At 35.1% G+C, this 13,309-nt stretch overlaps 1 protein-coding gene across 2 annotated transcripts in view; it reads left to right on the top strand.

Annotated features, from left to right (window-relative positions):
* Nucleotides 1–13,309, top strand: part of XRN1 (5'-3' exoribonuclease 1) — a gene marked incomplete at its 5' end in the record, with an annotated part of 94,932 nt that overhangs the window by 13,263 nt on the left and 68,360 nt on the right. For both annotated transcript variants that reach the window (XM_079704674.1, XM_079704675.1), the window contains 8 exons: nt 1,984–2,066; nt 4,325–4,412; nt 4,495–4,663; nt 5,561–5,628; nt 5,942–6,079; nt 7,772–7,838; nt 8,050–8,155; nt 11,494–11,583. In XM_079704674.1, coding sequence (XP_079560800.1) covers nt 1,984–2,066; nt 4,325–4,412; nt 4,495–4,663; nt 5,561–5,628; nt 5,942–6,079; nt 7,772–7,838; nt 8,050–8,155; nt 11,494–11,583 — 809 coding nt within the window. The remainder of the gene's footprint in view (nt 1–1,983; nt 2,067–4,324; nt 4,413–4,494; nt 4,664–5,560; nt 5,629–5,941; nt 6,080–7,771; nt 7,839–8,049; nt 8,156–11,493; nt 11,584–13,309) is intronic.

Raw genomic sequence — 13,309 nt, 5'->3', positions numbered from 1 at the left:
ATTGTATTATAATCTTATGCCATTGTAGTTAAATATCTAGGAAACTTGGTCTTAATAAAAGAAGATTTCTGGGCTTCTCTGGTGGCGCAGTGGTTAAGAATCCGCCTGCCAATGCAGGAGACACGGGTTCAAGCCCTGGTCTGGGAAGATCCCACATGCCGCGGAGCAACTAAGCCCGTGCGCCACAACTACTGAGCCTTTGCTCTAGAACCCACAAGCCACAACTACTGAGCCTGAGCTCTAGAGCTCGCGTGTCACAGCTACTGAATCCCGCGTGCCTAGAGCCTGTGCTCCACAACGAGAAGTCACCACACTGAGAAGCCCGCACACCGCAACGAAGAGTAGCCCCCACTCGCGACAACTAGAAAAGCCCTCACGCAGCAATGAAGACCAAACACAGCCAAAAAAAAATTTAAAATTTAAAAAATTAAAAAAAACATTTAAGAAGATTTTTGGCTGTGGGAACAAATATCAGAGACATAATAATGATTGCTACTTCTGCTATTACCAAAGTTCTAAAACATTTGGAAAAGGAGTTCTTTTGCCATAGCTTATGATCAACAGGTCTCTATAGTTAGTGTTCACACCTGACTGACCCTAGTGCTATGAATACTCTGCTGAGGTCAGGGTAGAAGGCCCTTTTTACCCTCATGCTTAATACACGATTTTTAATACCACCTGATCTGATGACTCCATAACCCAAGTTTGCTAGACTTTTTTTGTTTTAACTTTCTATTACAGAAATTTGCAAATATAAACAGATGTAAAAGAGAGAGCATAATGAACCTCCTTGTGTCCTTCATCTGCAATAACCTTCAGCTCCTTTCCCTAATCATCTGTCTCCTTCCTCCTCCTCCCCTGGATTCTTTTTTTTTTTTAAGACTTTTTTTCTTTTTTTAAAATAAATTTATGGATTTATTTATTTTTGGCTGCGTTGGGTCTTCGTTGCTGCGCGCGGACTTTCTCTAGTTGCGGTGAGCGGGGTCTATTCGTTGCAGTGCCTGGGCTTCTCATTGCGGTGGCTTCTCTTGTTGCGGAGCACAGGTTCTAGGCACGTGGGCTTCAGTAGTTGTGGCACGTGGGCTCAGTAGTTGTGGCTCGCGGGCTCTAGAGCACAGGCTCAGTAGTTGTGGCGCACGGGCTTAGTTGCTCCGGGGCATGTGGGATCTTCCCATACCAGGGCTCGAACCCATGTCCCCTGCATTGGCAGGCAGATTCTTAACCACTGTGCCATGAGGGAAGCCCATTCCCTGTATTTTTGAAGTATATGACATGTATTACTTAATCTATAAATATTTCATGATGGAGAATATTAAAAATAATGATAACCCCAATGACATCCCACATAAAACAAAAATTAACAAATCACTGTTTAATATATAAATAACCATTTACTATTCTCATTTCCCTGATTGCTTTGTAAATGTTTTATTTTGTTTGAATCAGGATTAAATGAAAATAAACAATATACATTGCAGTTGGTTGATATGGCTCACTAGACTATTTGACTTACTTTGGGGATTAGAATACTATGTGAGAATATTAACTGAAAATACCCTTTTCCAGTTTTTTCTGAGTTTTCACATACTAAAGGTATCTTGGCCTCCAGAAGAGTCCTGTATTCTTCTGTCATGGAAATGCTGTTGCCCTAATTCCTTACCCATTCCTCCGTGGCAAGTGGAAAGGTGTAAAAACCAAGAGAACATTTTTGGGATTTTTTTATGGGGGTACAGGAGGGTGGTTATAAAGGTTATGTGAGTCTAAAGTGAACATTTTTTTCTTAGAAAAGTACACAGAATTTACCCAATTTATAATCTATAGATGGATCATATTTTGATATTTATACATTTAATTTGCTAATGAATTGTTTATTTTCCTTAAATAAGCATGTTCTCTATATAGAAACGTTTTTTGATTGCTTTTGTGAACCCGATGCTATAAAAAATGAGAGAATAGAAACATCTCTTCATCATTTTTCAACAGATTATGCTTGGATTAACAAGTCATGAGGCACATTTCTCTCTTTTAAGAGAAGAGGTTCGGTTTGGTGGCAAAAAGACACAAAGGTAAATCATACTGCCTATATATCAGAAGGTAGAACAGAAATTAAATTAGGAATAGTAATCCCTTAACAGGTATATGACCTGTAAATATTTTCTCCCAGTCCGTGGGTTGCCTTTTCACTCTGTTGATAGCGTCATTTGATGTACAAAATTTTTAATTTTGATGAATTCCAATCTATCTATTTTTTTCTTTTGTTGCCTGTACTTTTTAGTGTAATATGCAAGAAATCATTGCTGAATGCAATGTCATAAAGCCTTTTCCCATTTTATTCTAAGGGTTTTATAAGTATTAACTCTTACATTTAGGTCTTTGATCTATGTCGAGTTAATTTTTATATGTGGTATAAGGTAATGGTCTATCTTCATTCTTTTGCATGTGGATGTCCAGTTTTCTGAACAACATTTGTTGAAAAACTGTCTTTTCCCCATTGAATGATCTTGGCTCCCTGGTCAAAAATCATGTGACCATATATGCAAGGATTTGTTTCTGGGATCTGTATTCTATTCCATTGGTCTATATGCCTGTCTTTATGCCAGTACCACAAGTATTTTGATAACTGTAGCTTTGTAGTAAGTTTTGAAATCAGGAAGGGTGAGACCTCCAACTATATTCTTCTTTTTCACGATTATTTTGGCTGTTCGGGGTCTCCTGAGGTTAATAATTTTTAAGATAGGTTTTCTGTTTTTTTTTGTAAAAAAGTTGGGATTTTGATCGGGACAGCACTGAATCTGTAGATCCCTTTGGGTAGCATTCACATCTTATATCAAGTCTTCCAGTCTATTAACATAAAATGTCATTCCATTCATTTATGTCTTCTTTAATTTCTTTCAGTTTTGTAGTTTTAGTGTACAAGTCTTTTGCCTCCTTTCTTCTTCTTTTTTTCCTTTAATTGAAAATAATGTTTTTAAATATAGTTACCTGCTGTGCATTACATCCCCAGAACTTATTTATCTTATAACTGGAAATTTATACCTTTTCACCGCCTTCACCCATTTCACCCACCCCCATCCCCTACCTTTGTGAATCATCAGTCTGTTCTCTGTTCTTTGATTTCAGTATTTTTGCCTCTGGCTTTTTCTTTTGCTTCCTTGGTCAAGTTTATTTCTGAGTGTTTTATTCTTTAGCATGGTATTGTAAGTGGAATTGTTTCTTAATTTCCTTTTTGGATTGTTTATTGCTGGTGTGTAGAAACACAGCTGATTTTTGTGTTGACCTTGTACCCTGCACCTATGCTGAATTCATTTTTTAGTGCTAGTATTTTTTTTTTGTAGATTCTATGGGATTTCTACATGTAGAATTATACCATCTGTAAATAGAGTTTTACTTCTTCTTTTGCAGTTTGGATACCTTTTATTTCTTCTCTTGCCTACTTGCCCTGGCTAGACTTCCAGCGTAATGTTGAATAACTATAGTGAAAATGGGCATCCTTGTCTTGTTACTGATCTTAGGAACAAGAATTCCTTTCCTTGGGAGGAAAGCTTTCAGTCTTTCGCCATTGATTATGATATTAACTGTGGATTTTTCATAAATTCCCTTAATCATATTAAGGAAATTCCCTTCTGTTCCTACTTTGCTGAATATTTTTATCATGAAAGGGTGTTGACTTTTGACGTATGCTTTTTCTGTTAAATGATTATGCCGGGAGGTTCTCCCTTTGTTTATTAATATGATGTATTACATTGATTTATTTTCTTATGTTGAACTATCTTTGCATTCCTGAAGAAAATCCCATTTGTTCATGGTGTATAAATGCTTTTAATATGCTATTAATAGCTTATATTCTTACTTGTAATTAATCCTGGAGTATAGGCCAACAGCCAGGACTATAGACCCCTATACCAAGCCCAGAAAAGGTAAGAGGAGGAAGTGATGGTGCCTCAACATTGAAGCCTTGGACTGTACTGCAGTAGATATAAAAGTATAAGTACTCACTTATCTATATGCTTTCTGCTGGTGGCCAGCCTTAAATGGGCCAGATCCCACTGGTTTATTACATCTATTATGTATTATTTAGACTTTCTCGATTCTGAGAGTCCTTCCACAGAAAGCATATTGTAAACCAATTATTCTGAACTTTATCTCTGTTGTAATTGTAGTTATATTTCTATCTTAACATTACCCTGTAGCTTGCCTATAAATTACATGCCTTAATGACAAGAATTAACTATCTTCTAATGATAAGTTTTATTTTAAGCTACGTTTTTAAACTTGAACCTTAAAAATATAATAAGCTCTGTGTTGATCATCTGACTAATTACAGGGTATGCGCACCAGAAGAAACCACATTTCACCTTCTACACTTGTCTTTAATGAGAGAGTATATTGACTATGAGTTTTCAGCATTAAAAGTAAGTATTAATATAACCATGGGCCAAAGATGAATATGCAGAAGTTTCCATAGGATTTGACTCTTTTCTTCATATTGCATAGGATAAGATCACGTTTAAATATGATATTGAAAGGATAATAGATGATTGGATTTTGATGGGATTTCTTGTTGGCAATGATTTTATCCCTCATCTACCTCATTTACATATTAATCATGATGCACTGCCTCTTCTTTATGGAACATATATTACCATCCTGCCAGAACTTGGGGGTAAGAAAAGTTTAATATTCGTTTGAAGCTACTTTAATTTAGCACTCAACTAACCCTAAAAATGTCACTCAGTTTATTAAATTATGGCATGCACAACTAAAGTAGGAAAAGAATTTGGAGTTTCTTCTAGTCTAAGGTGCCAAGCTCTCTAAAGTTGTAATTTTCAATGGTTCACAAGCAAAGAAGATGACGCCAGTTAAGCAGTCTCATTTATTGATACCTAACTAATCTCCACCTTAAATGGCTTAAGAAAGCCAGCAGAGGTTGCTCATTTCGTATTTAAGCATAGAAATTTAGTTTTCTGAATGGATAATCATCAGAGTATTTAATATGAGAGAGAGATTTTCAAGTTAGAATGGGAAACTAACAGATAGTGGTGATGCTGAATAAAACAGACGACAGGGAATTCCCTGGCCATCCAGTGGTTAGGATTCCGCATTTTTACTGCAGAAGGCACGGGTTCAATCCCTGGTCAGGGAACTAAGATCCGGCAAGTCACGCTGTACAACAAATCAATCAACTAATCAATCAGTCAGTCAACAGAGTAACAGGACATTAGTCTTTTCTTTCTTAAGTTAACATATCAAATGAATGACCTAGATAGATTCTAGAACATATTTAATTTAATTAACTGTCTCCCAGTGTTGTTTGGAAATTTGGGAAGATTATTACTATGTAAACCTGGAATTTTTTATATTTTCCTTCAGTTCTTACATACTGTGTATTATAGTAACATCAAGTTCATAGAAACTAGGGCCACTTACATAGTCCAACACTGAGTGTTTTTTCTTGATTAGTAGAATGTCAAACTCAATGTTTTGTAAAAAGAATTTTGTAGAATTGTTTAGAAAAAATAATGTCAGCTTTTAGTACAAGTTTACATTTTGTTCCTTTTAGGTTATATTAATGAAAGTGGGCATCTCAACTTACCTCGATTTGAGAAATACCTTGTGAAACTATCAGATGTAAGTAACTAGAAGTTTTTGTTTTCCTGTCCCAGGGTAGCTATAAATGGTAACCAATTACATAATACCAGAAGAAAAAGTTTTTGTGATTCTACTCAAGTTGGTCATTCTGTATAAGTAATTTCACCTAAGTTATTTTTATTTCTATTTGCTTTTTATTTTTAGTTTTCAGAGTAGTAGATGAAGTCCCCATGTAAAAAAGTAATATCCTCTGATTCCTATGCCCTAGAAGTAGTCACTGTTAAAAGTTTGGTCTGTATTCTTCTAAACATACTTAAGTTATTCTAAAATAAATGTAAATATTTCTGTACAGTTTGATCGAGAGCACTTCAGTGAAGTTTTTGTGGACCTAAAGTGGTTTGAAAGCAAAGTTGGTAACAAGTACCTCAATGAAGCAGCAGGTGTCGCAGCAGAAGAAGCCAAGAACTACAAGGAAAAGAAAAAATCAAAGGTGTCCATTTTTTTAGGTGTCCTTTCATTTTTTTAGCTGTAAAGGTAAAACTGATATTCCTTGTTTCTCATTTTCTTTCATATGATTTTGGGGTTGCCTCATTTTAGTTTCATTTCTTCTTTTCCTCTATGGACATTTTAAAAATTGTTTTGGTTTCTTTTTCTCTATTAGATCCTTTCATTTAAATCTGATCTTTAAAAATCATTTTTACCATCGAAGAACACTGTGTTTTCTTTGTTCTTCCACTCTATTAATAAGTGTATAAAACATTTCTAAATATAAGAGCCCAGAAAATTAGTTAAAGTGTGGATATTTATAGCATTTAATGTTATGAGACATTAACTAGATCAGTGATTTTTCTCTAGAAGTAATTTATATATAAAATCGTATGTAAAATACAGTGATAGGCTAGGCTAAGAGTAGTTAATAGCACAATATCTGGTAACTGTTAGGTTCTCAATAAGTGACCAGAGTCAGTCAGAATATGCTAGTACCCTGTAAAACACCTCTAAGAAGCCCTAAAGAATGTCTTATGTATGTTAGCTTGGAAAATAAACCTCTTCTGAAATTTTCCTCAGCTAACCCATAGTTATTGGATTCTGGTGAAACTGATGAGTTTCCTGCACTCTCTTTGCTGTACTGGTTTTATTCAGGCTCAAGCCCAATATCTCTTGCTCCAGGAAGGGCAACTGTCCTCATTTTCTTTAGTACAGTCTTTCTAATTGCTTAACTTTTCCTCAGTGGAGCTTAGCAGTAGTCAGTCTGCATTCTACTCTGTTTCTTATCTTAATAAAACAGGCTCTGCAACTTTTGGGGGACCTGTACCCACAAACTTAAATATCAATAATCCATGGCTCCGCCCACCTCAGCTCAGTCCTTAAGCTTCACCAGTCATCCAGGGGTGTGTAGTTAACATTAGAGACACTGGTAGAATGAAAGGAGCTGGAGAAACAGCCCAGACACAGGAAATTGGCAGAGGCCCTAGCTTGGGTGAAGAAAAGGAAATTGGGAATAAAGGAGTAGGAAGAACTAATGAGGGGCACTGGCAGTTGATAGGCAGTTAGAAGTAGAGGAGAGAAAGGGTGAAATCACAAAGAGGAAGAATAGATGGGCAGGATATGAAGGATGTGATGAAATGGAAGACCTTTAGAAAAGCAGATGAGTTACATGGAAGAAAATTGAGAAGTGGCTGGTAGCGTCATAGGAATGATGGGATCCAGAGACACAAAAAAATAGGTAATGTTTGTAGTTATTGGATTCAATCATAAACAAACAGATTGTGTTAACAATAGCCCAGAATTTGACATATAAAAATGTTAAAGTTGAAAGAATTTGATATTGATTGTGTACTTTTCTCTAAGTAAATGAAATATTCTTGAAGTGTTTTTTTCTTGGAACACATATATAATTAAATATATTTATCTTTTATATTGGTGAACATTACTTGTTATTTATCATTGAGGGGTCTGAATGTTAAGTTCTACATAATAAAGATTTATAGCTTCAGGAAACAAGTGATATGAAACCAAAAGCATTTACACAGCATTTGAGGAATATTTTTAAAACAAACTTTTGCAGTGTGTCACTTAAGGATCATTCAGTTATCTTTAGTATTTTTTAAATCTCCCTGTTAAATGTCTCACCTTGAAGTATATCCTGCCTTAACTTTATATTGGTTTATAATTTGTATAGGGCCAGGAAAACTCAATATGTTGGGCTGCTTTAGACGAAAATGGAGAAGAAGTGGTCACTTCTAAGGGTGAGTACAAACTATGTATTTTAATATATGCAGTTTTTTTTGACATAATAGTTATATCTTTCCTTTATTAGTACTAATTCAATAATATTGGATGAAATAGATGTCTATGATAGTTTATAAGCATCTGCTTTGGTATGTATTTATCAAAGCATTAGATGGAAAAATGGAATATTCATAATTGTCAGCCACTGTCTTTCTGTCTTTTTTCCAGACAATTTAGAAGATGAGACTGAAGATGATGACTTGTTTGAAACTGAGTTTAGACAATATAAAAGAACATATTACATGACAAAGATGGGAGTTGACGTAGTTTCTGAGTACGTTTTTGCCAATGCTTTTACTTTAAAGTAGAAAAAAATTAGACTTTGCAGTTTCTTCAGAAAACAACATAATTTTGATAGTTATGGTAATGGGTGGAAAGGATTTTTTGTTTTCGTAAATTATTGTAGACCTTTCAACTAGTGCTGTTTTGGACAAGGTAACATTAATTGACATGTATTATGCAGTTGACCTTTGAACAACACGGGTTTGAACTGCACAGGTCCACTTATATACAGACTGTTTTTACTAAATACTTAATGCAGTACTACGTGATTCACAGTTGGTTGAATCTACGATTGGTTGAATCCACAGATGCGGAATCGCAGATACAGAGAGCCAACTAGTTATAGGTGGATTTTCTACTACACAGAGGGTTAGCACCCCTAACTCCTGCATTGTTCAAGGGTCCTATGATAAAAATTGCCAAGTAGAAAATGGTTAGTGTTTTGCTTCCCATCTTCTAAAGCTCACATCACACTTATCTCAAAGGGCACCTGGCTCAGCCCCAGGTTAATAACTAGTACAAAAGTTCCTTAACAACTTGACCTCTAGAATGGTAGTCCACACTTCTAAACTACAGCCCACAGTATGACTTACATGTATTCGTATTTTATTTATTTTAATTAACAAACACTTATAAAGTGCTTACCAAGTGCCAGGCACTATTCTAAACATTTGAAAAATATTAACTCATTTATATTTTAATAATATAAACATAAATATATATATATAAAACATGAAAATGTTAACTTGTAATTTCACAATAATTCTTTAAGATAAGTAGATTTATTATTACCTTAAAATAGGGGAAATTAAGGAATGAGAGGTTTAAGGTTTAAGTGATTTGCTCGAAGTGACATGCATAGGTAGCGAGTGGCAGAACCAGGATTTAAACACAAGCAGTCTGGCTCCAGAGCCCATGCTTAACCACCAGATGAGGCTGCTTTTCTATAAGTGAGATAAGAGTTTCATGAAATGCCATGTACCCTTATTACATTAGCAAATAGGACTTTTGAGACTTGAGAAATAACATATTTAAAATAGTTATGCTTTTAATCCTTTTTTCCTTTGTTCTTATATTTCCTTGATTACAGTTAGATAGAACTGTAGTACATGCAGTTGACATTAAATGCTTAATTTGATAGGAAACTAGTCTTCTGTTTTATTTCTTTTTCCTTTTATATAGTAAAATATAGACTTATGAAAATGAGATACTATTTGTTTGCCTAGCAAATAAGCAAATCTTTTTAAGTTGTTATATTCAGTGTTGGTCCAGGAGTGGTGGTAGATTTCTTCCCTTAATTACTGGTGGAAATATAAATTGGTAAAATTATTTTGGAAACTCTATATCCAAAAGCCTTTAAAATAGTCATCCCTTTGACCCAATAGTTCTAATTGTTAAAATATCTTAAAAAAATAAAGTTAAACACAGAAGATCCTTATACACAAGGAAGTTTATTACAAAGTTTTTTAAAAGTAAAAAATTAGAAACAATGTACATGTCCAGTAAGAATGTTCATCATAATTGTCTCCACCTCCTCCTCATTACAGTTACTTTCTCTGCCATTTCCAGTGTTTCCAGAATATGCGAAACTGTTAAACTGGTACTTATGGAAAGTTCATAACAATTCAGAAAAATACTTTCAGTATATCATTAAGTACAAATTTTAAAAGCAGGATACAAAAATCATAATGCACAGTATCCTCTCATTAATACTTAAAAACAAGCAAACAAACAAACAAAAAACCTGGGCATAGAAAAGAGATTGAAAAAAATACCAAAAGGTAATGGTGATTGCTATAAGGTGATAAAAATGCTTTTTGTCATTATCTGTATTTTCAGTAATGAGGAAATATTTCTTTTATAATAAAAAAGTAATGCATTTCATTTTAAAAAGCATAGCTCCCAGGACTTCCCTGGTGGCACAGTGGTTAAGAATCTGCCTGCCAATGCAGGAGACATGGGTTCGAGCCCTGGTCCAGGAAGATCCCACATGTCGTGGAGCAACTAAGCCCATGTGCCACAACTACTGAGCCTGCTCTCTAGAGCCTGTGAGCCACAACTACTGAGCCCACGCACCACATCTACTGAAGCCCGCACGCCTCAAGCCCGTGCTCTGCAGCAAGAGAAGCCACTGCAATGAGAAGCCCGCGCACCACAATGAAGAGTAGCCCCCGCTCGCCTCACCTAGGGAAAACCTGCGAGCAGCAATGAAGACCCAACACAGCCAAAAATAAATTAATTTTAAAAAAAATTAAGGGCTTCTCTGGTGGCCCAGTGGTTGAGAATCTGCCTGCCAATGCAGGGGGACACGGGTTCGATCCCTGGTCTGGGAAGATCCCACATGCTGCGGAGCAACTAAACCCAGGCGTCGCAACTACTGAGCCTGTGCTCTGGAGCCTGTGAGCCACAACTACTGAGCCCGCGTGCCACAACTACTGAAGCCCGCGTGCCTAGAGCCCATGCTCCACAACGAGAGAAACCACCGCCATGAGAAGCCTGCGCACTGCAAAGAAGAGTAGCCTCTGCTCGCCGCGACTAGAGAGAAAGCCTACACGTAGCAACAAAGACCCAACACGGCCAAAAATTGATAAATAAATAAATTTATTTAAAAAAAAAAAGTAGCTCCCAGAAATAATGTAGATCTAGAATTTCTAAGTGTATCTCTACCTGAATTTTGGTAACAGACACTAACAAGGTTTATAGCCACTTTGGGGTTTAACCTAGAGTGCTCTTTTTTGCTCTGTGTGTGTGTGTGTGTGTGTGTGCGTGCGCGTGCGTGTGTAATGTGTGTGTGATTATTTTGCCTTAAATGATGGTTTTTGAGAAAAAGGAATTAGAGGGAATATTGTTCAGTGGATATAGCACTTTTCAAAGTGTGTTCTAGCTCTATAACCAGATTTTAAGATCTTCTCATTTCCTCCTGTGATTCTCTCAGGCATCCTCCCAAATAAAGAAGATTCCCATCCCTGTCTCTCATCACACCCTGAATATTTAAGGAACTGGTAGTGCCACATTATAGAAACCTTCATTAACTAAATCCTCAAACTTTAAACCAAAGGCACAGTACATTGACTGAATAAATATGCACAGCATGTTTAAGTATTCTGATAGTTGGTTTAGGAAAACTATAAGGCAAACCTTTAATCTGGCGTGATGGAATTTTTAAAAAAATAATATTTTGGAGTTTTTCTGATTGCAGTTTTTGGCTTATTCATTGATTAAATAAAACATGTGAAGCAGAATGTGATATCAGGAGATATCATGCTCTAAACACAATGGCCTGTCTTCAAAAAATAATGTTATAATGAAAATATTCTTTTCTATTTTCAGTGACTTTCTGGCTGATCAAGCTGCGTGTTATGTTCAGGCAATACAGTGGATTTTGCATTATTACTATCATGGAGTTCAGTCCTGGAGCTGGTGAGGGAATAAAAACAAAAACTTTTGTCTTTTATAATGGTTCATTCTACTGTAAGCTCACTTGAGAATCTCTTTTCTTCTTATTTCTATTTATGATAGTATTTTTTAAAAGATACATACAGCCAAGTTTAAATGAAATACAGGTAATCTTTTTTTTATATGAAAATACTTTAAAAATACCCTTTTATAACAAAGATACTTCCAGCTATAGCAGATGGCCCATAATAAAAGCTCTCTGTTAATCTAAGGATTTAAAATTTTCTGTCATAATGAATGAAGTGTGACAAAGTCTTGATAATTAATTATTGGGTCTGAGCAGTGGTTAAGTGGGATTGTTTATTATATTCTTCTCTACATTCTTATGTGTTTGAAAAAATTTTTCTATCAGGAGTAATTTTTGAAGAATGAGTTATATGAATGTTAGACTGGGAGGGGTAAAGAAGAAAGGAGAAAGGAATTACTTGCTTTTCCTGGAAATAATAATAATTTCTCTCGTTTCCTATTCCAGCAAGTTCCATCTAGTTTTCCAAACCATCCACTGAAATAGAAAAAATAACAAGCCAAAATATGCTGCAGGGAAAAGCAGAGACTTTTAAGTGATGAGATAGCTTGTTTTGTTTTGTTTTGTTTTCAGAACACCTGCTAGGCTCTCTTTTAAAGCACCAACAGCAAAACAGACCAGTGCAAAATAATGTGGCATTAATTTCACATGATTTCACTTACTAATAACCTTTACAAATCTTTGCAATAACTAACATGATTCTCAGGGCATCTCTGAAGAGTATTCTATGACAAAAATCCTTGATTTGCCATTTTTTAAGAGGGTGAGTATAAGTTATCCCTATTATATTACCAGGCTTTAAGGCCAGGCACCTGAAAAGCATGTTCTCATGTAATCCTCACAACTATTTAAAGTAAGCATTGTTCTCTGCCTTTTACAGATGAGGATTAGAGAGGTTAAGTAATCTTTCCAAGATGACATATACCCAAGAATCAAGTCCAAGGCTATCTGATTCCCAAAGTCTATACGTTTTGCCTTGTTTCACATGCCATTCTGCCTCCTAAACTTTCCCACCCTTTTGAAGTATGACATAATTGCGGACTATAAAAATATTTCTTCATTGTTTTGTTGGTATCTTTAGTCAAACATTAAGAACATTGAAAGTTTTTTAAAAATCGTATGTTTCAAGTTTTGTAAAAATATTTTTTCTGTAGTTAAATATGGGAAGGTATTAAAAACAAAAATAGTTGGTGTGTATGATTGATAAATGGTTTAATCCTTACCACAAACACAATATATATATACTAATACAAAGATAAAAGTTCTTAGAACTGACTAGTAACAGCCATCTGAGCTCAGATTCACAGTTCCCTCTGTCCTTATGAGAGAAGCTCAGGCCCACATGAGCTAACTGAACGTCTTCTGACTACCTCATTACTTCATTCTAAGAATCTATTGTTTGGAAGACTCACAGTCAACATTTTCGAAACTAAACAGCCATTATATTATTTATATATATAAATAATAAATTATATATTATATAATATATATTTATATATTATTAATATATATATCCTTGCATGCATCCAAATTTTGAGTGTGAAACTGCACTTTAAAAATTAAGGAAATAAAATATTTGTTGCCATCAAGTGACCTAAATTTTCCAACATTGCTGATTTTTTATATTCAAGTAGCAGAATTATGAATGAGTTTTTGTCTTTAGAA

The sequence above is a fragment of the Hyperoodon ampullatus genome (assembly GCF_949752795.1).
Source record: "Hyperoodon ampullatus genome assembly, chromosome: 5".
Classification (NCBI taxonomy): Eukaryota; Metazoa; Chordata; class Mammalia; order Artiodactyla; family Ziphiidae; genus Hyperoodon; species Hyperoodon ampullatus.
This window is presented reverse-complemented; position numbering and strand designations above follow the sequence as displayed.